Genomic DNA, 25,988 nt, shown 5'->3' on the forward strand with positions numbered 1-25,988 from the left:
CTCCACACGTTACCTTAACGTAGTCCGAGGTCACATTGTTATGGGAGACACACTGCATCCTATCAGTAAGATAAGAGTTAAACCAAGACAGGGCTAAGTCTGACATACCAATTCGTGTTTTGATACGTTCTAATAAAATATTATGATCGACGGTATCGAAAGCAGCGCTAAGATCGAGGAGCAGCAACATAGATGACGCATCAGAATCCATCGTTAGCAATAGATCATTAGTCATTTTTGCGAGGGCTGTCTCCGTGGAGTGATTTGCCCTGAAACCGGATTGAAAGGTTTCACATAGCTTGTTAGACGCTAAGTGTTCATTTAACTGCTCCGCAACAATTTTTTCAAGGATTTTTGAAATAAAGGGAAGGTGAGACACCGGTCGGTAATTTACCATGAGGTCAGGATCGAGGTTAGGTCTTTTAAGGAGAGGATGAATAACCGCTTTTTTGAATGCTAGGGGAACAGTGCCCGAGGAGAGTGATAAGTTTATAATATTTAGCACTGATGGACCTAATAATACAAAGAGCTCCTTGATCAGTTTCCCAGGAAGAGGGTCAAGTAAACATGTTGTCTGTTTTATTCCATTTACACGTTGTAACAATTCCTCTAATGTTATTTCCTCAAAACGAGAGAAACTATTTTGGAGGGCAGTATCCGCCGTATATACAATCGTGTCAGTGTTAATAGAACCCCGTTGTAGCTGGGACGCATTGTCTTTAATCTCCTTTCTAATGACTTCAATTTTCTTACTAAAGAATTGCATAAAGTCATCAGCTGAGTGGGTTGAGCTACTGGAAGGAGTCCCTTGTTGGGTTAGCGATGCTACCGTACTAAACAAAAATTTAGGATCGTTTTTATTACGGTGGATGAGATTTGAGTAATATTTAGCTTTAGCTAAGGTAAGCATGTGTTTATAAGTTATTAAACCATCACTCCATGCTTGATGGTGCACCTCAAGTTTAGTCGTGCGCCATTTGCGTTCCAGCTTTCTACATAATAATTTCTGAGCTCTAGTTTCTTCTGTAAACCACGGGGTGCGCTTTTTTGGAGCCTTTTTTAACTTTAGCGGTGCTATGTTATCAATGGTTTCGCGCAGGGCGTCGTTAAAGTTGTTAGTGAGGTTATCAATAGAGCCCACATACTTTGGGAATGGTGCCATTACCGAGGGCAGTAGGTCAGCAAGAGTTGTCGTTGTGGCTGTATTAATGTTGCGGCTGCTATAGCAGTTATTATTATTATTAGTTTGACGAACATGCGTCTGAACCTCGAATTTTATAAGGTAATGATCAGACAATACTTTAGTATACGGGAGTATCGTAACTTTGGAAACGGTGATGCCCCTGACAAGCACTAGGTCTATCGTATTACCGTTGCGATGCGTGGGTTCATTTATTATTTGTGTGAGACCACAGCTATCAATTACAGTCTGGAGCGCTACGCACGGTGGGTCCGATGGGGTATTCATATGGATATTAAAGTCCCCCATTATGATTATATTATCGGCGTGTGTCACTAGATCAGCAACGAACTCTGAGAATTCATTAATAAAGTCCGAATAGGGCCCTGGGGAGCGGTAGATAACAGCCAGGTGTAGAGGCAGCGGTGTGACAGACCTCATAGTAAGCACCTTAAACGATTTATATTTATTATTTATGTTAGGACTAAGGTTAAAGTTTTCGTTGTATATTAGTGCAACCCCCCCACCCCTTTTGAGCGGACGGGCAATATGCGCATGTGTAAAGTTAGGAGGACATGCCTCATTTAGCGCAAAAAAGTCGTTTGGTTTAAGCCAGGTTTCGCTGAGACCGATGACGTTAAGATTGTTGTCTCTGATAATATCATTAACTAACAACGTTTTGGGAGACAATGATCTTATGTTTAAAAAACCTACATTATAGGTAATGGGCTGTTTTAGGGAGTTTTTGATCAAATTATCCGTAGTAGCAATATTAATAATGTTGTGTTTATTATGCCCGGTGCATTCAGTATAATTACGACCATATCTAGGAATTGATACGACAGGAATTTTCCGATTGTTTGATTGTTGCTTTGATAAACTGCACGCATCATGGTTAGCCACCTCAGTAACGGGGATTTTCCGATTGTTTGTTTGTTGCTTTGATAAACTGCACGCATCATAGTTAGCCACCTCAGTAAAACACATGTCCAACTCTGAAACACTCAAAGCAGAAAAAACTTGTTCTAATTTAACAGACTCCTTACCCAGACCAGTAGTCTCGCATCCTTTATTTAAATCCGTCTTCAGGATGGAGGGAAGTGGTGTTCTGTGGGGATTAGCCTTCTGCTTTGTTTTAAGCCCCGCTCGGCATCCGCGTTTCCGATCACACCGCTGGCGTCTGCTCCGTAGACGGCCCCCGCTGCTACTAGACTCCCCTGCTTCACAGGCCGCTGGATGTAGCCGCCGATGTATTCCCATGCTAGTTAGCATGTCTAGCACGCCCGCGTCTATCAGTCCAAAACGGCCCGATGTGTCCACATCCAGAAGTGTCTGGCGGTCGTACGTGATCACGGAGTGACCACGATGTGAGCCAGCCATAAAGTTTGTGGAATTGTCCGGTATTTCTGCCAAATGTTCCATCTTTAGCAGCAGCTCCGCAATGTTGCAGCCCGTTCGGGCGCCGCCATCTTGGAATGGAATAATAATAATAATAATAATAATAAATCCCTCTTAGTTCATATTTACTGCTTCACATCTGAAACATCTTCTGGACCACTTCTGGAAGCATATTATTATTTACTTTATACATCATTTGAACAATTGTCTTTTATATAAGATCATTTAATTTTAAAATGTGTGACTTTATGAATCATTTGTTGGGTCTCTATAATCCATTCTATTAATTGTCTTTATTACTCTCTTTTGTAATATGAATATTGATGTGTGATTGTTTTATATGTATGTCCCCAGACTTTTATGCAATAAACAATGTATGACTCAACTAAAGTTGGGTACAATAATTCTAGTTAATATTTGTAAGTATGTATTTTATTCTATTTCGTATTGCACTCCATTGTTTTATTGTTTTCTTTATATGACTTACATGTAGTGTCCAGCTTACTTCATCATCTATATTAACTCATAAAAATGTGATTACTTTTATTCCTTTCAGTTCACTATTATCCCTCATAATTTGTGTTTTACATTTTTACAAACTCCAAATATGATAATATTTAGTTGTATTGAAGTTTAGTGACAGTTTATTGATGTGCAGCCATCTTTTTATGGTCAAGTTCCCTCTGGATAAAATAAAATGAGAGTTAAATCAAGCGGTAATGAAGGTGAAGAATGGAAGATTATTATATACATAATTATATATAGTTACACTCAGTAGTGACAATTAAAGACACTTTCATCCTGTTCATTTGAGCAAAGAAAAAGAGTAGCGAGTAATATTCTAAACAATAGAAAAATAATATCAGCAGTCAATATTCCAACATGGTGAAGCTGAGCTATGGTAAAAAACATATTCAGCATTAAAGGCTTTATGAGAGTGATGTAATTATCAGAATCAGAAATACTTTATTAATCCCCACAGGGAATTTAAATTGTCAGCACTGTTATGACCATGTGTATATTAAATGTAATATTATATGAATACCATAATAAAATGGTACGTTTGGGGATGTGTAATATTGTTTGTATGAACATCCTGAATGTTTTCATGCTAGAATAGTTTTAATTAGTAGAGAGTGAAAACAAATGAGGTAGTAATGATAATAATGGTTTGTTTTAAGCCTGTTTATGAATAATTAAAGATAATTAAGATACCAAAATGTAGCTTACATCCTCAGTGAGCTGAACTCCAGCAGTAAAGATGAGAGAAATAATGTGGAAAGGTCAGAAGTCAAATGTTTCTTCAGGTAATACATGGAGCCTCTGCTGCCACCCAGCGGCCGTTAGAAAGAATGCATACATTTTGTTTTGACCTCCTTAAAGCTGCTTTTTACATTCTGTCCTGTTTGTGTCCAAGTCTGTAGTGTGGGCCATAGGACAGAAGGAGGACATTTTGTTAATAGACTGTGGAGGGCAGCAATACACCTAAGATGTTCTACTAGTCTGCTGGAAATAGAAAGAAGAAGGAGAAAGCAAGATGGCGTTTGATGGAGAAAGTCTAAACGTGGGCATTATTGTTCTGTATTTGTAATCAGTGCATACATGTGCACATATGTGTCCTTTAATAGAGTAAAGATCAAAAATAATTGTTTGTATCTGAATGCACTTTGTATTTAACACCACCATTCTTAATGTAAGAATGTGGGTGTTGTTGAGAAGATGATGCAGGTGTTCTGTCGAATTTAGCTACCTGTAAAAATGTTATAGTTATTCTAGTTTATTTGTAAAATAAATTGTTTTCCTATATTATATTCTCCTCACTTTATCCAGACAGTCTTTAGGACAAAAGACCCTGCAAGGACTTTGCCCTTTCAAAGGGAAACCTATTCACTGTGGCAGGACAGTATCAAGATGAATCCATCACATTTGTATAATCGGCTATGAGGCATTTTATTCTCATTGTACAGCACTTATCTTTGGGCTGATACTGTTGACCAGTTTGACGCGTGCTGAAAGGGAAACTCAGCATGAACTGAAGCCAGCAATCAATCAGAGAAAACAAAATAAAAACAATATAAACAAATAAGGAAATTTGGTTCCAACAGTCAGTTTTCCTCTTTTGGTGCAGTTGACCTTGTTCTTACATTTCTCCTTCCTCCTAGAGTTCCTGTGTTGCCTTTGTGGGCGGAGTTGTGGGACATGCACAGCTGCTTCCAATTGACCCTGGTGCTACTTAAGCAGCACCTTGACAGCTGGATGGCACTCGGCGATTCCATTACACGGGGGACAAGTATGTGATTAAAGGCTATACATATAAAATGAAAGAGACAAGTGGTAGAACAAATGGATGGATGTACAGTAAAGTTCTGTGGGATGATGTACATAATTAACTTTTCCCAAACGTTCCCATGTTTTCTGAAATTGATAATGTTTGAGGAATTCTAAACAAGGGGGATAAATCATGAGCAACTTTAAAAAACACTTGTTATGTGTAGTTTTATAATAAGAAAAGTAGATCATTAAAAACAAAACTATCCTTCATAACCTCACACATATAATGTTGCCATTTTCTCTAATCTACGTATTGCATAAAGGGGGCATGCATATATAACAATATTCATTTACAAAAGAGAGTAATAAAGATAATTTAAAGAATGGATTATTGAGACACAAAAAAGGATTCATAGTCACACATTTTAAAATTGTATAAAAGACAATTGTTCGTATGATGTATAAAGTAAATAATAATATGCTTCCAGAAGTGGTCCAGAAGATGTTTCAGATGTGAACCAGTAAATATGAACTAAGAGGGATTTATGTGTACTCAAAAGCAAAGGTGTGAAAAAAATGTAAAACAAATATATATATCATATAAAGGAGTTCTTTATAACATCATTAATAATGAAAAATCATTTCTGAATACCTCTATACACAAAAAGTATTTGCAACATGTTTTGTCCTGTTTATTCTCACCTTTACAGTCAAAGTGTTGTGTTCACAATGTTGTATATTAAAACATGTACTTGACTGAAAAAAGGAAATAATCTAAAATAGCTCATCTATAAATGTTAGAAACTATGTGCTGATGTTGTTAGAAAGTCAAAATGAAAGTCTGGACAGTTTATTTCAAATCCTGCAGTTTCATTTGCTGCTGCTGTTCTCACCAGCACACTTGTGTTTCTTACACTGGTACTTAGAAGACAATCTTTCACCACACACACTGCAACTCAACACTTTCTCTCCTGGGTGTCTTCTCATGTGTCTTTTCAAATGCTGACTTTGTAAAAAACTTTTACAACATACTGAACATGTAAAAGGTTTTTCTCCAGTGTGTTCTCACGTGTTCTTTCAAATAGTGCCGTTGCGCAAAATATTTACTGCAGATTGAACAGGAAAAAGGTTTTTCTGTAGTGTGTATTCTCATATGCTTTTTGAAATTTTCCCTTCGAGTAAAATCTTTACCGCAGATTGAACATGAAAAGGGTTTTTCTCCAGTGTGTGTTCTCATGTGTACCTTAAAATGTGGCCTCTGGGTAAAATCTTTACCACAGATAGAACATGAAAAAGGTTTTTTTTCCAGTGTGTGTTTTCATGTGTACTTTCAGACTACAATGGTATTTAAAAGTTTTGTGAGAGAGAGAAGATGTGAAGTGAGTGTTGTCAGTGTGACATGTCTTATCATCTTTAGAGTCTTCATCATCAGTGTCAGGAGAGTGTGACGTTGTGTCCTCACTATCTGATAGTGGAGCTAAGAGCTTGTCTGCTTGTGATCCTCCACAGTGGTCTCCATCAGCTTCTGTTGTCATGCGTTGTGTTGAGCTGCTGCTTGGAGGCTCCCCCCCTCCCCTCTCCTCACTTTCACCTTTCACCTCATCATCTTCACTCTTCACAGGGACACCAGTCACTGGGAACTCCTCCAACCATTTAGGCTGACTGATGCCCTCTTCCTCCTCTTCCTCTTTAATGTGCGGCGGCTCTTGCTCCTCCTCTTCCTCTTTAATGTGAGGGTTCAGTGGGTCCTCCTCTGCATTTTTGATGTGTAAGATCAGTGGGTCCTCCGCTTGCCCTTTAATGTGAAGGGTCAGTTTAACATTATGGGTCTGTGGCGTGTCGTCTTCCTCTTTAATGTGGGGGGTTGTGGCTCCTCTCCTCCCTCTTTAATGTGTTGGGAATGTGGTACCTCTTCTTCCTCGTGTATGTTGGAGGACTTTGGTTCATCCTCCTGCTCACGAGGACGATGTGCTTCATTGAGGTCTGCGGGACAGGAGAAAACAAACATTCTTTAGAAAAGTCCAGTTTTGCTCAGTCACATGAGACAATGTCCTGCACCAACATATGATCTCACAATCTCATCAATTTCCCCTCACAGCAGTCAGGGTACTTCCAGCTGACACATGAAGAAGACTTTCAGGGGAATGTCTTCCCAGGCCAACATCCAATCCACCTTATTCATATAAAAACATCCTAAAAGTCATTCCTGCAATCCTTAATGGTAGACATGAAAGTGTGCTGTTCTCCCTCTGAATAAGTCATACACACACAGGAAATAATGTACCACATGCCAGCCTCCACACAGTAGTACTAGTGATGAGCTCCCCCTGCTGGTGGACAATAATTACTGTCATTTTCACATTCATCTTTAGAGACATGTCTGTTATAAAAGAAGCATGAACACAGTCAACATGTTGGCCAAGAAAGATGACATCTGTTTTGCTTTCATTTAGATAGTGTCACCACAGTTAAACTGGGAAGAAGTTTTTAAATTACTGACTACACCTTCAAAAGATAACTTGTTTACCTTATTAATATTAGTAATTGAGCCGCAGTTATAACAATCCAAGATGGCGCCAGTGTGTGCTGTGGCCTGTCGTCTCTCGCTGTCAGTTCTGTTTGTTTTTGTGCTGTTCACGTTTTTTGTTGTCCCTGTCAACTCACTGTTTGTGTATGATCGCCAAACACTGTTGGATCTGTGTCCCTCTCACACGGACATGATCATCTTGGACGTTGGTTTTTCGACGTCCAAGTCAGCGTTCTCACCTGGCCAGATTCCTCCTTTCCTTTTTCGCCCACTGGCTCCTCCCCCCCGGCGAAAGCGCCACCGGCGCCGCGGCAAACGTGGCGGCCAGCTGGTGAGAGTTAGGGCACTCCTGGCCCGCCTTTCCGTGGCTTCCCGAAGGAGGTATGGTCCGGTACCTGGTCTCTTCCTGCACCCGCGTTAATTTAGTTGTTGAAATATGCAGTAAAATATTACATCATTTCCAGTATTATTTTCCCAAATAAAGTAACCAGATATTAACAGTAAATAAACAAGTACATTAAAAATATTTTTTTCAACAAAATAATACAATTATGAATGATACAATATGTTACTGCATATGTCAGCTGCCAAATTAGGAGCTTTTGTAACCCACTTTAAAATTCTTCTAGTATCAATTATACACCAAATTATATATCGTGACATGTATTGTTATTAGGATATATATTTGAGGTCATATCGCCCATACCAAACATTGGTTTGCCGAGTCTTTTGTTTGGCCCACCAAATATATTTAATTTTTTATATTCTTCAGATGTGTGTGTATGTCTAAAATGTGGGACTACTGTTCTACATCACGTGGAAGTGTCATGTCATGGGGATGGTGTGCTTTCAACTAAGGGTGTGACGATACGGTCAGCTCACCAAAGGATACTCGATATTGGCTTTAGGAGAACAAGACAATATTTTGGTGGTTAACATGATTCTTACACATGTGTGTACTTCATGTGTATATGAATGTACTTTCCCTTGTGTGCTTCGTTTGACTGTAACTTCATAGTGGATAATATCTATAAACAACCTCAATTGTTTTACATCTTTAATTTGAAGGACTGTTTACTTATCTGACAAATTCAAAGGAAACTGCACTTTTTTAAAATGTTGCCTATCGTTCACAATCCTTATGTAAGACATTTGTTTCAAACTTTTATGAATGTAATTATTAAATAAACGTGAGCAAAAATCAGTTAACATTGGAGTCAATGGGAGTTCCTCTATTTGACCCACAAAGTCCTCCAAAAAAACTGCCAACAATACACCATTTACATTTTGTGACCCGAATATTAACCAAGTATTAGTGATATTGTTATTATAAGCGCTAACGCTAAGGACCTACTTTTAGCGGCGCATTGATCACAGAAGTAACTAGCTTATGCTGCTATATTGACATACTGAGCTGCTTCCTCACCTCTAAGATGGTGAAAGCTAATTCTAGAATATAAATCATGCTTCTCACTTATTTAGTAGAAGGTTGTGGACATAAACCGAGAACTTGGTCAACACTGACATCCAACTTAGACAGATGGCTAGAAAGATTAAGTAATATGCTCTTTTGCACCCACCCTTTTTAACCGTTTGCGATGATTAATTCTTCATCTAAACGGGAAGATATGAACATCCCATCAGTCGGCATCCCAGTGAAAGCAGACATTGTATGTGTGGAGAGACACAGCCGACGGGCCGACAATGGGCGGAAAGCAGCAGCGCGGGCCCACCTGGAGGCCAGGAGGCGGGGCATGTGGCGGCGAGGAGAGGCATGACACACGCGAAGCGACACTGCAGCGGCAATCTGAGCCAGGTGCGTATATTACACACCTGCTTACAATCTGTCTATCTGCTGCTAGAGTACAAAAAGGGCGAGGGAGGAACGAGCGGGAGAGCAGCACGGAGGAGGAAACAACGGCCAGCAGACGAAGAGCGCAACGACCCACACCGAGAGAGCAATGACGCACCCCCGCAGTGGACGCAAGCCCCGGACGCTGTTTAATATAGATTAGAATAGGCCGTGCAACTAATCATATGTCCTGAGTTCCAGTTGAAAGTGGGTGCAAGTTCATGCCCACGCACACACACTCTTATCGCCCACATTCTTCACACTGTTTACGTGGCTTCTTGGCCGAGGTCTGAGGGACAACACCAGATATGAAGTCAGAGTCCAGGGAGAAAAAAGCACCAGTCAATATCGCACAGAAGGAACCTTCCTGGTGTTACCTGACGGCACGACCACTGAGCTGCGACACCACTACAAAGGCTCCTCCGTGCTCGTACCACCTGGCTTGGTAGCCTCGTACCCGCCTACCAAGCCAAAGACTTAGGTCCAATAGGGACGGCGTGGCGCAGTGGGAGAGTGGCTGTGCGCAACCCGAGGGTCACTGGTTCAAATCCCACCTAGAACCAACCTCGTCATGTCCGTTGTGTCCTGAGCAAGACACTTCACCCTTGCTCCTGATGGGTGCTGGTTGGCGCCTTGCATGGCAGCTCCCTCCATCAGTGTGTGAATGTGTGTGTGAATGGGTAAATGTGGAAGTAGTGTCAAAGCGCTTTGAGTACCTTGAAGGTAGAAAAGCGCTATACAAGTACAACCCATTTAATGATGAAACAGGGCGTAACTGCTGCTGATTGGACCGACACGCAAATACCACATTTTCAAAACTCCCCGTTGTCAATTAAAAACATAGTTATGGGCTGCACTTTGGACACACCTGCTGTAAGCTACAAGGAGCGAGCAGCTACACAACAGCTAAGCTAAAACAGCACTTTTAAGCATATCAAATAATTATAGTTGCTTAATACGTACACAAAGTCTCCAAAACAGAAGTCTGATAGAAAGTATCCAGTAACAAACAAGTCTGCGTTAGCCAACATTCTGCGCCATGAGCTTGACTTCATGAATTATTGTGGCCACCAGGTGTTGGGAAAGATCAAATAAAACAATTGCAAAAGCATCCGTCACAAGGTTAGTGTTTTTTATATATTTGTGTCAATATGTAGAAGCATCCTCAGCCTTCCCGGGAAGGTCTATTCAGAAGTACTGGAGAGGAGTTTATGCCGCATAGTTGAACCTGGGATTCGGGAGGAACAGTGTGGTTTTCATCCTGGTCGTGGAACTGTGGACCAGCTCTATACTCTGGGCAGGGTTGTTGAGGGTGCATGGGAGTTTGCCCAACCAGTCTACATGTGCTTTGTGGACTTGGAGAAGGCATTCAACCGTGTCCCTCGGGAAGTCCTGTGGGGAGTGCTCAGGGAGTATGGGGTATCGGACTGTCTGATTGTGGCGGTCCGCTCCCTGTACGATCAGTGTCAGAACTTAGTCCGCATTGCCGGCAGTAAGTCGGACACTTTTCCAGTGAGGGTTGGACTCCGCCAAAGCGCCGATTCTGTTCAAAACTTTTATGGACAGAATTTCTAGGCGCAGTCAAGGCGTTGAGGGGATCCGGTTTGGTGGCTGCAGGATTAAGTCTCTTCATCTGGCCAGGAACTTTAGCTCTAACTGGATCGGTTTGCAACAGAGTGTGAAGCGACTGGGATGAGAATCAGCACCTCCAAATCCGAGTTCAAGGTTCTCGTACAGAAAAGGGTGGGGTGTCATCTCCGGGTTGGGGAGGAGACCCTGCCCCAAGTGGAGGAGTTCAAGTACCTTGGAGTCTTGTTCACAAGCGAGGGAAGAGTGGATCGTGAGATCGACAGGCGGATCGGTGCGGCGTCTTCAGTAATGGGGACGCTGTATCGATCCGTTGTGGTGAAGAAGGAGCTGAGCCGGAAGGCAAAGCTCTCAATTTACCGGTCGATCTACGTTCCCATCCTCACCTATGGTCATGAGCTTTGGGTCATGACCGAAAGGATAAGATCACTAGTACAAGTGGCCGAAGCGGTCTGTTTATTTCAAGTGTTAGTTTTCCCTTATTAGCTCTTGTGTTATTTATTTGACCCTATATTTGTTCCCCCCTACCGCACCTTTAGTCTTTGATCTAGTTATACGCAAATATAATGACAATCAAGTCTATTCTATTCTATTTTAAATGAGTTTCCTCTGCCGTGTGGCGGGGCTCTCCCTTAGAGATAGGGTGAGAAGCTCTGTCATCCGGGAGGAACTCAAAGTAAAGCCGCTGCTCCTCCACATCGAGAGGAGCCAGATAAGGTGGTCCAGGCATCTAGTCAGGATGCCACCCGAACGCCTCCCTAGGGAGGTGTTTAGGGCACATCCGACCGGTAGGAGGCCCCAGGGAAGACCCAGGAAACGTTGGGTAGACTATGTCTCCCAGCTGGCCTGGGAACGCCTTGGGATCCCCCGGGAAGAGCTGGACGAAGCGACTGGGGAGAGGAAAGTCTGGGCTTCCCTGCTTAGGCTGCTGCCCCCGCGACCCGACCTCAGACAAGCAGAAGAAGAGGGATGGAAGGCTGGATGTGTAACACAACTTGATGTTTCTTGAAAACAGCGTCCAGTAGTTGATGTTGTCGCTCCTTCTCCTCTTTTGTTGGACAAAGTTCCTCCTTGTACTCTGCTATCGTTTTTTTTTTTTTTCTAACATCACAAATATTTCTTCAATGGCAGCAGTTAGTCGCTGATTCAGCAACACTCACATCATTTGTAATGTAGACATGTTCACACAATAAAAACACTTTACACTCATATTGGATCTCTGCTTTGATGTCTCGATCACTTCCGCCTCTCTTTGTTAGCAGCTAACAAGCTAAGCTAACCAGCAGGCTAGGCTAGCACGTCAAAGTGCACTCAGACTAATGTATCCGCATACAAACAATTAATAACGACGTTTACTCTGTTAAACGACACAAATGTGCACATGTACGTTGTAATTAAGACCTAGAAACCATAATAACCAAAACAACGTATTCTCCGCCAGACGCCATCTTGTTTTGTTCTTCCTCCTGTGTGACGTCATCGAGGTGTTGTCAACCGCGGAACAAATGTTGGCCAAACACGTGTTTCACCGGGACAATAGTGAGTGGTGCACACTTCCTTCAAACACGTGTTTCACTGGGACAATAGTGAGTGGTGCACACTTCCTTCAAACACGTGTTTCACTGGGACAATAGTGAGTGGCGCACACTTCCTTCAAACACGTGTTTCACTGGGACAATAGTGAGTGGTGCACACTTCCTTCAAACACGTGTTTCACTGGGACAATAGTGAGTGGTGCACACTTCCTTCAAACACGTGTTTCACTGGGACAATAGTGAGTGGTGCACACTTCCTTCAAACACGTGTTTCACTGGGACAATAGTGAGTGGTGCACACTTCCTTCAAACACGTGTTTCACTGGGACAATAGTAGGTGGTGCACACTTCCTTCAAACACGTGTTTCACTGGGACAATAGTGAGTGGTGCACACTTCCTTCAAACACGTGTTTCACTGGGACAATAGTGAGTGGTGCACACTTCCTTCGCCCGGCCACAGAAGACAAAAAAGAGTTGCTGGTGTAACAATAGGAAGAATATATTCCACTCCTCTCTTGTACACGCGGCTTATGAGGTAATATACATGATATATTTTCATATTATTTATCTTATTTACCTCATATGTTGTTCGAAGCTAACGTGCTAGCTTTAGCCCGCTAGCAGGCCTTTGTAGCAAATGCGAGCGTTTTTCTTGAGGAGTGTATTTTATATGTTCTCTATGAGAATTATATTGACTTATTTAATAATTTAACTGTTTTTTGTTGTATATTACAGTCACGCTTAACATCATTAAATATTTGTTAATAGAAAGAAACAAACGTCTTGTAATTTAAGTCTGGAATAAGTCACATGGTATAATAATAATAATAATAATAATACATTTTATTTGGTATAGCGCTTTTCAGTGTACTCAAAGATGCTTTACAGGATGAAAAAAATATTATTGTTATTGTAATGACAGTGTAATATAATGTATTATTGCAGTGGTCTGCTTTATGTTGGTGTCAACTTTATGCAATAAATACAAATGATGTTTGCACGCACTTCTATTACCTTGATAACATCCATCCATCCATTTTCCTACCGCTTGTCCCTATTTGGTGTTGCGAGGGGGGGGGGGGGGGTGTTGGAGCCTATCTCAGCTGCATTTGGTGGACATATCATGGAAATTAAATCAACTGATGTTTGTTATTACGAATACACTATTTGCACAATTGTAAGCGATTAATGCTTATTCAGTCGGACTAAAATAAATATTTAATTAAATAAATGTTAAATATTAAAAATAGCTTTAATATACTGCACACAAAATGAATTTGCATCAATATTTTGTATGTAGTCGAAACATGAGGTACCCAAATATTGTAAATATTTGTTTACATTTATGAATTTGTATATATATATATATATTTATATATATATATATATATATATATATATATATATATATATGTATATATATATATATGTGTATATGTATATATTTATATATATACTCGCTGGCACTTGTTCCAAGTGCTTCACTGCACTTCTGTTTGTTTTCTGTTGGGTTAAAAATGTTGCTTTCGCAGAAGAAAGTTAAAGTACCAATGATTGTCACACACACACTAGGTGTGGTGAAATGTGTCCTCTGCATTTGACCCATCCCCTTGATCATCCCTTGGGAGGTGAGGGGAGCAGTGGGCAGCAGCAGTGCTGCGCCCGGGAATCATTTATGGTGATTTAACCCCCAATTCCAACCCTTGATGCTGAGTGCCAAGCAGGTAGGTAATGGAAAACAAGGAGAGGATATTGTGTGTAAAAGTAAAGCCAACGGACCACAGCTCTGTAGTCCTGGTCACCATTGACGTGAGGTGGGACTATTTTGGAGGTGCACGTCAAGGTTGGCTGGTAGGTTGGTAGTGGGAGGAGCCAGTTGGCGTCACTTGATGCTGCAGCACAATGACACTTTTATACGTGCAGACTGACTTCATGCAGTCATGACGGTATTAAAATCCCAGCAGGAGGTTTTCTGTAAGTTGTTAATTTTTGATCAATTACACAATTCATAATAATCAATAACTGATGATTATTCCATGTGTAGAAGAACATCACCACAGAGTGGAGTCAGTTCACTTGGAAAATATTATATTTGATGGATTAAAAAATATTTGACACATCACAGCTGAAGTTTGTTTGTGTTGTCTTGCGGACGTCCAACAGATGAACGCTCGTCAAGAAGAACGTCCCCTTCAGCAGCAGGAGGATCCACAGCCCCCCCACATGAAAGAGGAAGAGGAGGAAGTGTGGATCAGTCAGGAGGGAGAGTGTCCTGTAGGGCAGGAGGAGGCTGATGTCAGCAAGTTTCCACTGACTGTTGTCTCTGTGAAGACTGAAGAGCATGAAGACAAACCACCTGAGTCCTCACAGCTTCATCACAGTCCAAGTAAGCACAACATCCACATATCATCTAATACAATGTTTGTGACACATGTTCATCCGGGGGCCACATTTATCACTAAAGATGGAGATATATTTGCTTTTTAACACCACCATTTAAAAATGAATGCTCATCAATCATCAACAGTGTAATTGCTGGGGTGTAACCATGTGACCTAGAGGCCGTCCTCCTTACCTCACGTGGTCAAATGAAGGCAAACATTCAATATGGCTACTGTTTATTTACCTTTGGCAGCACATATGTCAGCATATTTCAAGGGTTTAGTGGTGAAGATAAGAGCTGTATACCAAGTACCATTTTTTTTTAGTACTGGTTCCTAAAGGTCTACTGAAAGCCACTACTAGCGACCACGCAGTCTGATAGTTTATATATCAATGATGAAATATTAACATTGCAACACATGCCAATAAGGCCTTTTTAGTTTACTAAATTGCAATTTTACATTTCCAGGGAGTTTCGTCTTAAAAACGTTGTGTAATGATGACGTGTACGCAAGACGTCACAGGTTTTTAAAAAGTGTGAGCGCTGCACACACACACAGCTAAAAGTCATCTGCTTTAACGGCATAATTACACAGTATTTTGGAGATCTGTGTTGCTGAATCTTTTGCAATTTGTTCAATTAATATTGGAGAAGTCAAAGTAGAAAGATGGAGTTGGGAAGCTTTAGCCTTTAGCCACACAAACACACGGTGATTCCTTGTTTAAAATTCCTGGAGGTGAAACTTTCCTATGGATCAGAGCGCGGTCAAGCGAACATGAATCACGACAGAATGTCAACCAGCAGGTTTCGGTGAGAAAATTGTGGTTAAAAAGTCGCTTCTTACCGGAGAAAAGCTGAGCTTGTGCCATCCATAAAGCTGCCGTCGACTCCCCTGAGACATTGGCGTCAAGACACCCGTGGAGACACACCTCCGACTATCAGGTACTATTAAACTCACTAAAACACAAGCAACACAATAGAAAGATAAGGGATTTCCCAGAATTATCTTAGTAAATGTGTCTAAAAACATCGGAATCCGTCCCAATGCAATCGTGTTTGTTTTTTTTCTAGTCCGTCGCTATCAATATCCTCAAACACGAATCTTTCATCCGCGCTCAAATTAATGGGGAAATTGTCGTTTTCTCGGTCCGAATAGCTGTTTTTGTTGGAGGCTCCCATTAAAAACAATGTGAATATGTGAAGAGCCATCAACATGTGACGTCATCGTCTACGACTTCCGGTAAAGGCAGGGCTTTTCTGTTAGCGACCAAAAGTTGCGAACTTTATCGTGGATGTTCTCTACTAAATCCTTTCAGCAAAAATATGGCAATATCGTGAAATGATCAAGTATGACACATAGAATGGACCTGCTATCCCCGTTTAAATAAAATCTCATTTCTGTACGCCTTTAAATCTAATCGTTTGAATTTAGAGGACAACTGCACTTTTTGGGGGAATTTTTTCTATCCTTCACAATCATTATAAAATACATGACAATTGATATATATATTTTTAAATCCCATTGTAACTCATGAATGTAAATAAAAGTCCACTTGCAATGGAGCCAATGAGAGGTCCTCTATAACCATCCAAAAAGCACCAACAATACTACATTTGCATTTCGTGGCTTGAATACCAACCAAGTATTAGTGATGTTGTTATTATAAGTGGCCTCTCACCTGGGTAGTAGAAGGATGAGGACGTACTCTGACAAGTTGATTCCCTTTGACAGCCAATTTAGGCCCAAAAAGACGCTTGGCTTCACCCCCCATACCGTGCGACGATTATGAGTCTTTCCTCATCTAAACGGGAATATAACAAGATTCTATCAGTCTGCGTTATAGTGACAGCAGACATTGTACAGTAAGTGATGTTGTATTATGTTTGTTGGCTCTCAGGAAGTCTGCAGTGTGTAATATTTAGTGATGTTGAAAAAAAAAAGCACATGTAGTGATGCTTTTTTGAAAGTAATGCGCTAATAAGCAAACATACGTAAATATTCCATCTTTTTAAAAAAGTACCTGTTACTAAATGACATATATACCTACTGCATGTACATAAAACCTTAATGGAGGTGTTTGGATGCTTTTTAAGTTATTTATAGGCAGAATAGTGCGACTCTAGTAGCCTCTATTGTAAACAGATTGTGATTGCATTTATTACTATTTAGAATGCATAAAAAAGAAAATTATGTGTTCTTGATAGGCAAAATAAATTACAAAAGTGCGGTTTCCTTTTAAATGAAGTGAAGTATATTTATTTAGCGCGTTTCTCTAGTGACTCAGAGCGCTTTACATAGTGAAACCCATGATCTAAGTTACATTTAAACCAGTGTGGGAGCAGGTGGGTAAAGTACCTTGCTCAAGGACACAACGGCAGTGAGTAGAATCGAACCTGAAACCGTCCAGTTGCCTTAGACTGTATTCAATTCTATCAAAATCTCGTAAAAATCGTAAATACATCCTAGAAATGTCTCAATAATTCCATGAAGAATATTTTTATTTAGGAACTTTCTAATGTAACGTGTTTCTATCTACACTTCTGTTAAAATGTAATAATCACTTAGTCTTCTCTTTTGTTCAAATGTAATAATCACTGTTTTTGTTGTTTGATACTTTAGTTTTGGCTGATACTACAAATGTTGGTATCGATCCAGTACCAAATAGTTTCAGGGCAGTATCGGTCATACCAATGCGGATACTGGTATTTAAAGTCATCAGGATAATTGAATGATTACATTTTTGTTGGCAATCATAATCAGACAAAAACACAGGATGGTGGTGTTAGAATATCAATTGAATATTTAAATATGGCTCTGAATTAAATCATTAGGTTTATGCCCTTAAAGTCTTCCCTTTTACTGAGTTTGTAAACAGTAAAAAAACTCAACAAAATATATATAATACAAAATATCGATCAAACTGCTATAATTACCTTATATTGATATTATGCTTGGTATTGTTATTGTGGATTTTTGTATGGATCGGTCCACATTTGTTTAAATTTAAGAGCTTTAGTAGGGTTTCTGTGCGTCATTAAAAAGCATTAAAAATCATTGAACGGACTTTGCCTAAATAAAGGCCTTAAATGGTGTTAAAAAGCATTAAAAACGAATTCCAGAGGCATTAAAATATTCACACAATCGTAGGCCAGGACCGATATAAATGAAAATAAACCTAATAACTTAATTATTGCCGTCATCAATATATTGCTATATCCAAGTGTTTCCTTCTTGGTCTGTGGATTTTAAACTGGACTAAGAGGTCTCACTTTGTTTATCCCACAGTAGACTTACATGAACAAAGTGGGCCTCTTGTCAGTCATTCACAATCTTTGTTTCAACTACTTGCAATTCTCCTCCACATGATTTCCTGTGTGCAGTAGTGTTAGCGACACTCACTTTCATGTTGGAGATGGAAATAGTCATTTTAATACAACGCTGTAGTACAGACCTCCGTATAGCTGCCCAGGATATGCCTGTTTTATGATTCTTTAATTTTGGGCCTTTTAGAATCAGAATGTTTTCATCCCTTTGTGTCAATTAAGTGAAATTAGGTCTGACAACCTTTTGACAAGTTGACTTCATGTCCATTAGGACTTTTCAAAGTGTAAAATACCATCCACCTTAAACAGAATATTCTACTTTGAAAGTAAACTGGATCATTTATTTTGTGTTCATACATGACTTCCTGTCCCACACGAGCAGATTTTAGCTCAATTTTACAGCTTTGTTGTGTCGACCACTAAATATAGAAGCCAGGTGGTGGAAACTGACACATTGACTTGAAAACAAAAAACGGAACAAGTCTGTCCCTATGGGGGCGCCGTTCCACATCCAATGGAAATCCCCGGTTTCACATACAAACGTTGCTTGGCGAGATAAATGACGAAACATTACTTCAGGTTCAAGGCATGAAGCAAAAGGAAATACACTTTAAACCCACAGCCCTCACAGTGAGCGAACTCGACCACAAGATGGCATCATAGCAGAGACAACAATACAGAATACATATTTACACTGTAAACAACCTCATCTTTTCTCCAAGCTTATACATCAGTAAGTGACATTAACATCACAGGGGGCGCTGGAGCCTATCCCAGCTGCATTCAGGTTAAAGGGAATTTATCACAATTTAGATTTTAGGCGATATTGCCCATCCCTCGTAAAAAGTGGTCTTCTATTCCTGTGAATAATGTTGTAAAGAGCAATGTGTTTGTTTTCAGGCCAATTAATATAATCACTTGTTTTGTTAAGTACATGTAAACTTACTGAATGCCTCAAGTGACTGAGCAAAACTGGACATTTCTCAAGCATGTTTGTCATTGTGTGTCCTGCAGATGTCTGTGGAGAACAACGTCTGCCTGAAAAAAAGGAGAGTAGCTTCAGGATGGTGAAGGAGAATCCTTCAAAGAGGAAGACCAGGCGCCACGGACCCTCTGGCGTCTCCTTTTCCTCTTTGACACAGACCCTTCCCTGTAAAAAGGAAGAGGAAGACTCACTGACGCCCCACATTAAAGAGGAAGAGGAGGAACACAACATCACTCAAGAGGGAGATCATCTTGAAGGACTGGAGGAGTTCCCAGTGACTGGTGTCCCTGTGAAGAGTGAAGATGATGAGGTGAAAGGTGAAAGTGAGGAGAGGGGAGGGGGGGAGCCTCCAAGCAGCAGCTCAACACAACACATGACAACAGAAGCTGATGGAGACCACTGTGGAGGATCACAAGCAGACAAGCTCTTAGCTCCACTATCAGATAGTGAGGACACAACGTCACACTCTCCTGACACTGATGATGAAGACTCTAAAGATGATAAGACATGTCACACTGACAACACTCACTTCACATCTTCTCACTGTCACAAAACCTTTAAATACCATAGTCATCTGAAAAGACACATGAGAACACACACTGGTGAAAAAGCTTTTATCTGTTCAGTCTGTGGTAAACATTTTGTCCGAAGTCACAATGTGAAAGTACACATGAGAACACACACTGGTGAAAAACCTTTTCCCTGTTCAACCTGTGGTAAAGGTTTTACACAAAATCAATATTTGAAAGTACACATGAGAACACACACTGGTGAAAAAACTTTTTCTTGTTCAATCTGTGGTAAAGGTTTTATACAAAGTCAATATTTGAAAGTGCACATGAGAACGCACACTGGAGAAAAACCTTTTCCCTGTTCAACCTGTGGTAAAGGTTTTACACAAAATCAATATTTGAAAGTACACATGAGAACACACACTGGTGAAAAACCTTTTTCCTGTTCAATCTGTGGTAAAGGTTTTGTACAAAGTAACAGTTTGAAAGTACACACTAGAACACACACTGGTGAAAAATCACATTCTTGTTCAATCTGCAACAGAAGCTTTTGTGACCGATCAAACCTTTTAGCACACATGAGAAGACACCCAGGAGAGAAAGTGTTGAGTTGCAGTGTGTGTGGTGAAAGATTGTCTTCTAAGTACCAGTGTAAGAAACACAAGTGTGCTGGTGAGAACAGCAGCAGCAAATGAAACTGCAGGATTTGAAATAAACTGTCCAGACTTTCATTTTGACTTTCTAACAACTTTATGATTCATTTGTTGGGTCTCTATAATCTATTTTATTCATTATCGTTATTACTCTGTATTTTAATGATTGTGTTGTGATTGTTTTATATGTATGTCCCCAGACCTTTATGCAATATACAAGTGAGAGAAAATAGCAGATTTTTTTTTTTGTTTTTGTGAAAGGATTTTGTTTTTACAAACTTACATTTGTGGATACATCAAATAAATCCAGTATTGTGTTCTAAACATTTTTTATGTATTTTTTTCTTTTTTCAACATCCCCAAAACAACATCAATATCAGTCAAAGTTTGGAGTGTCAGACAAAAGCCAATATTGTACATCATCCCACAGAGATTTACTTTGCATACATTCTTAAAATAAACTGTTTATTGTGTTTCCCAATCACAGAACCAACAAGTGCTGTCTTCAATTGCAAAATAACATCCATAATATAATTTTAAGTGGTCAATTCCATCCTTTTTTTTAATTTAGATTAACTCTTTTATCTCAGAAAGAATGGAAACTTTTAAGTATTTTTTTGTTTCAGAGAAAATAATAAGAAGAAGAAATAGAAAACAATTAAAAAAGATGCAGTAACTAGAATATTTTAAATAAAAGCCTATTTAAATTTTGTAATATTTCTTATTTGCAGGTCATACTTAATTAAATCTTGAAATATTAAAATAGTTTTATCAGTCAATAAGTGCATCAGTGACCAAATGCCTTTTTCAAACCATTGCTGTTCAAAGATGGATTTGTTTCTCATTTTAATATAAGAACAATTCCATAGTGGAGTATTGTGTGTGATGAAGTTGTGTTTGTAAATTAGTTTCCAGTACAACAACACTTGCTGGTAGGGATGGGTACTGTTCACTTCTAATTCCATGTTTTATGTGTTATATATGTCAATATATTGTGTGTTTGTATTTTGCCAACATGGTAGAATCACACGATAGGCAGGTTGTATCATGTTTTTCTGTCACCTTGAGGAAATGGCATAAAGAGGAAGATGACAATATAATGTCACTTGGACAATGATGTACAGAACAGAGGAGATTTAGTTCATTTTTATTTTTGGTTTTAGGCAATTATTTTGTATTATTATTTTTTCACAAAACCTCTCCATTATCCAGCTATGGATTTCTGGTAGCTGCTTAAAAGGAGATGGAAGGGGACAGTGAGCTGATGTATGAGGAAGGTATGGACATGGATAGGACTAGAGGGGAGAGAAGGTCATGAAGGTAAGTCGAGTGCTAAAAGAGTAGAAAAGAGTAAAAAGATTATAGTGATGTCAGGTTCAAACACTGATGCGTCTATTAAACAGACGAGAAGGAAGAAATCATGCACAGACAGAGTTACATTTTGCTCAATTGAGGAGAGATGTGTTTTGGGCTGTACTCTAGTTACAGATCCAAACTACGTTCTAAAAGTCCAGCCCACGTGCTGCCTCTATTTATTTGGGAGGTCCCTGGTTACATCACTGAGGCTGTCGCTGAGGGAAGGGGGTCATCTTCACAGCTCCAGCTAGACACAATATATAATTATACATAAATGCAAATGTGCTGACAGTCGTGATATCACCTTGTCTCTGTTCTGTCTACGTCACGGTACTCGATGTTCGGTCTTGGCAGTCAGCAGGCCGGTTCTGGAAACAAACACTGATAAGAGACTTGCTTGCAATCTTGTGGATTGCCAGCTTTGCACAGACAAAGAAAAAATAATTTCAGCACACTTGATAATAACCATAGCAACAGCCTTTAAGCATAAGAGTTGTGTGATAATATACCGTAGTTCCTTGAATAGGCGCCGGGGCGCTAATTAATTTAAAACCTCTTCTCACTCCTGCCCTTAATCAAGGCATGCGGTAAAAGTAAGCAGGAGCTAATCATTTTAAAACCTCTTCTCACCCGTGCGCTTACCAGTGGCATGCAGTAAAAATCTGACTGTGATTAAAAAATAAATAAATAAAAATGTATTCTGTGGCCGCGGCCCGGTGGTTGGGGACCACTGCTCTACAAGGTTTCTCATTGTCATCCCATTGGGTTGAGTTTTTTCTTGCCCTGATGTGGGATCTGAGCCGAGGATGTCGTTGTGGCTTGTGCAGCCCTTTGAGACACTTGTGATTTAGGGCTATAGAAGTCAACTTTGATTGATTAATTGCTTGATAATAATGTGACTCAAAAATCAGAATTAGTATTGTTTGATCCTAACCTTCGATAGCTCAGTTGGTAGAGTGGAGGACTGTAGTTGCTCATGCTGAAATCCTTAGGTCGCTGGTTCAAATCTGGCTCGAAGGATCACCCGTTACGCTTTTTTTTTTTTTTAATTAAATTAATACAAACAACACAAGATACACTTACAATTAGTGCACCAACCCAAAAACTGTCCCTCACTCATTCATACATTACATTTCTGTGTGATGTGGTTCAAATAAGAATCAGAATAATGTCTTACATCCTGAGGATGTAAACTGTGTGTTGTTTTGGCGTAAGATATTTACGAAACACAACCTGTCCTACAGTAAGATGTTTCTTTCCATAGGGATAGTGATGCAATGGATTATGTGTCTAACTATGGACTAAAAAATTCTAGGTCCAACTCCTGGCCAGCGTGCTGTTGTTTGTTAACTGAACTGAAACAGTATTCTGTGCGATTTTTGGGGGGAGTTTACTTTGCTTTGGCTTTTCTAAATCTACAAACTGAAACATGTGTTGTTTTTCTCTTTATTATTGTGAATGTATAACTGGTAGTTGTATCTGTTCTTATACTCGGGGCATTCAATCAGAATAAAGTGGGTGAGGAAAAAGGTGAGCACAACAATATAAATGTGACTATTTTACATCTTAGCAGTTGTTCTTTACACCACAATGGAGTAAAACCTAAATATTTCCCCAGAACATCAAGTATTAGCACACTGATTGAGATTCTCTTCCATGATGTCGTTCAAACAGAATGTGGCTTGAGCAGATGGTTTAACATTAGACATCAGGAGAGCAAACACATTATCAATCAAGATGAGTAGGAACAGCCGTGATGGTATAGTGGTTAGTACTCTGTGTTGTGGTCACAGCAACCCTGGTTCAATTCCGGGTCATGACGCTTAAACTGCTTTTCTTTTCAGCATTTTTCATCTACACTTGAAGACTTATTTATTAGCCTGCTAAGAACTTTTGAAAATTTCTGAAAAATCTGCCAAATGTTTGCAGTAATCATAACATTCTTGGTAGTAAAACATTCTTCAGAAGCATTTAGGTACATTTTTTAGAGAGCCTGAAATGCTCAGTCATGAAGCGTAAGACATTCTTTTTGAGCTTCCGGGATTCAAGTACCTGTTCTGCTGACCGATACTAGACTTTGAGACCCCCTTGGAAAGACCTCCTTCCACCCCTCAAAAGTCACCAATAGGGCAGACCTTGGTTACATTTGAATAAGAAAACCCAAAGCATTCGTATAGATGAAATAGCTCAGTTGGGAGAGAGTCAGACTGGAGATCTGAAGGTCCCTAGATCGATCCTGGGTTTCAGCATAAATATGTGTGCTTCTAAAATGGTAGCTATTGTTAATAAGCCTTCTGTGGCTCTTACAATACTGAAATGGTCTCCCTGGCCTGCCAGCCTTGCTGGTGGAGTCCTAGTACCAGTTGTTACAAACATTTCCTCCATTTTTAATTTGGACAACCGTTACGTGGTTTAACGGTCTTTAACTGAGCCTTACATCGGGCTGTTTCAAACACAAATTTGTTGCCTTAAGGGTTTGTCTTGGACTGAATAACTTGAAACTGAGAGTAATAAAGCTGTGCTCAGTGTGAGGTGAAGGTGCATCTAACACACCTACAGCAAAATATTAACCACAACTTTTTCATACAGATACACTGTCTAACTATTTGTGTTTAAGGTATTGCGGTTAAACCTTCAGATGATCACATTAACGCTCTCCCACCTGAACTAAAGTGGATGTGAGGGATGTTTTTGAACTATTTAAATTAAATATAGATTCGAAGGACTGCTGCAGTGGGGCAAAGGGACATTTTTTGAGAAATGTATGGAGGTCAGCATCAGCCACTTGAACAGGGACTTGAACCCTGGACCCTCAGATTAAAAGTCTGATGCTCTGCCGACTGAGCTACCCAGGACCTTTGATATGCTGATATGTCCAACATCTGAGATAACATCCATATTGGCAATCTCAGGTGAAAGTGAATTAGTCAGCATGTTCAGTGACAAGCTGGGAACTGTCAAAGTTCAAGCTCCCCAAGTGCTTGAACCCAAAGCTCATTTTTGACAGATAGGCCAGTTTTACATCCTCATCAACAAAGAAGGTTTTGACCAAAAAAGAAGCTCCTCTCCCAAAGTTGCCAACTCTGAGCTGCATTTAACTTGGATGCTCCCCAAAATTTTGCCAGAAGCATTTTGTTTTAATTTTTAGTGGAGGTTAGCTGCAACAGGTAGAGCTGCTGAAGGCCCAGGCTGCAACAAATAGAAGGTCACTAGATTTTAAAGTCCAACATAAGCAGTCAGTAAAGCCCTGTTTTGGTAGTAAGCCTCATGTAAACTGTGTGTTCCTTTGGCCTAAGATGTTTATGGTGTACAACCTGTACTACAGTAAAATCAGGCTTCACATAGGGCTAGTGGTGCAATGGATAACACGTCTAACTACAGATAAGAATATTCATGGTTCAACTCCTGGCTAGCTCATTGGTTTTTGTTAATTGAACTGAAACAAAATTCAGTGCTGTTTCTTTGAGAGTGTTTTTCTCCATTTAAAATAAATATCTACTAACTGGAACATGCATTTTTTTTGTCTTGTTATCATTGTGAATAGTTAACTGGAAGTTGTATCTGTTGGTATACTCATGACATTCATTTAGAATAAAGTGGGTGAGGAAAAAGGTGAAACACAACAAATCTTACCTGAGCACGCCTTCCTCTTGTTAGAGTAAAAATTGTTGGGGCTTGGTCACTAGCATTCAAACTAGATGTGACTATTCTGTCTATGAACATGAACAGGGAAGCAAACACATTCTCAGTCTGGATGGTTTGTTACAGCCGTGATGGTATAGTGGTTAGTACTCTGTGTTGTGGCTGTAGTAACCCTGGTTTGACTCCGGGTCATGGCACCATACCCTTCCTGTACTTTTTTGGATGTGTGGAGAGACGGAGCAGAGGAGCCAACAGCAGGGTCGGACAAATGCCGGTCCTACCCGCAATGGCGGCCAGGAGGCGGGGCGTGCGGCGGAGAGAGGAGGCGGGACGCACTCAGAGCGACGCCCCCAGCCAGCCAAGTCAGGTGCGTTCACCACACACCTGCGCTCAATCTGCTCATCTATTGTTGCAGCACAAAAGAGGGGAAGGAGGAACGAGCGAGGAGTAGGCGAGGACACCACGGCAAACAGAAAACGAGCACGACGATCAAGGACGAGAGAGTGAGATGACGACCCCCGCAACGGACGCAAACGCCGGATGCCGAAAGGCGTGCGGCGGCGGCAAGCAGGAAGAGCCCGCGCGCTGAAAAGTGACGCGATCGGATGGCCAGAAGAAGACTGCTTTATTGAAATAATAAACAGTCAAACCTGCTATGATGCGTCTTGTGTCCAGTGTCACGGCAACCCACACGGTGACGGTGGCAGGATAACTTTTGAAAAAAGAGGTATTGAACAAGATGTGAAACCAACCAGGTACTCTGGCGAAATTAAAAATATCTA

At 40.3% G+C, this 25,988-nt stretch overlaps 1 protein-coding gene and 3 non-coding genes across 5 annotated transcripts in view; 3 read left to right on the forward strand and 1 right to left on the reverse strand.

Moving 5' to 3' along the window:
* The window catches only part of LOC133546948 (zinc finger protein 567-like), a 334,269-nt gene extending 313,567 nt beyond the window's left edge, over positions 1–20,702 (forward strand). The window contains exons 1-3 of one of the 2 annotated variants that reach the window (XM_061892800.1): positions 12,755–12,886; positions 14,515–14,737; positions 19,073–20,702. In XM_061892800.1, coding sequence (XP_061748784.1) covers positions 14,515–14,737; positions 19,073–20,250 — 1,401 coding nt within the window. In that variant the 5' untranslated portion in view covers positions 12,755–12,886 and the 3' untranslated portion in view covers positions 20,251–20,702. Of the gene's footprint in view, positions 1–12,754; positions 12,887–14,514; positions 14,738–19,072 lie in introns of those variants that run through there. The other variant, XM_061892801.1, reaches the window with a different exon arrangement.
* A 1,795-nt stretch (positions 20,703–22,497) lies between these two features.
* On the forward strand, positions 22,498–22,584 carry trnay-gua (transfer RNA tyrosine (anticodon GUA)). The gene is given in 2 exon segments: positions 22,498–22,534; positions 22,549–22,584. It is a non-coding gene; the product is annotated as a tRNA-Tyr (tRNA).
* A 1,156-nt stretch (positions 22,585–23,740) lies between these two features.
* Positions 23,741–23,813, forward strand: trnas-gga (transfer RNA serine (anticodon GGA)). The gene has a single exon. It is a non-coding gene; the product is annotated as a tRNA-Ser (tRNA).
* A 533-nt stretch (positions 23,814–24,346) lies between these two features.
* trnak-uuu (transfer RNA lysine (anticodon UUU)) lies at positions 24,347–24,419 on the reverse strand. The gene has a single exon. It is a non-coding gene; the product is annotated as a tRNA-Lys (tRNA).
* Positions 24,420–25,988: the final 1,569 nt, after the last annotated feature.

The sequence above is a fragment of the Nerophis ophidion genome, unplaced genomic scaffold, assembly GCF_033978795.1.
Source record: "Nerophis ophidion isolate RoL-2023_Sa unplaced genomic scaffold, RoL_Noph_v1.0 HiC_scaffold_52, whole genome shotgun sequence".
NCBI classification, from domain to species: Eukaryota; Metazoa; Chordata; class Actinopteri; order Syngnathiformes; family Syngnathidae; genus Nerophis; species Nerophis ophidion.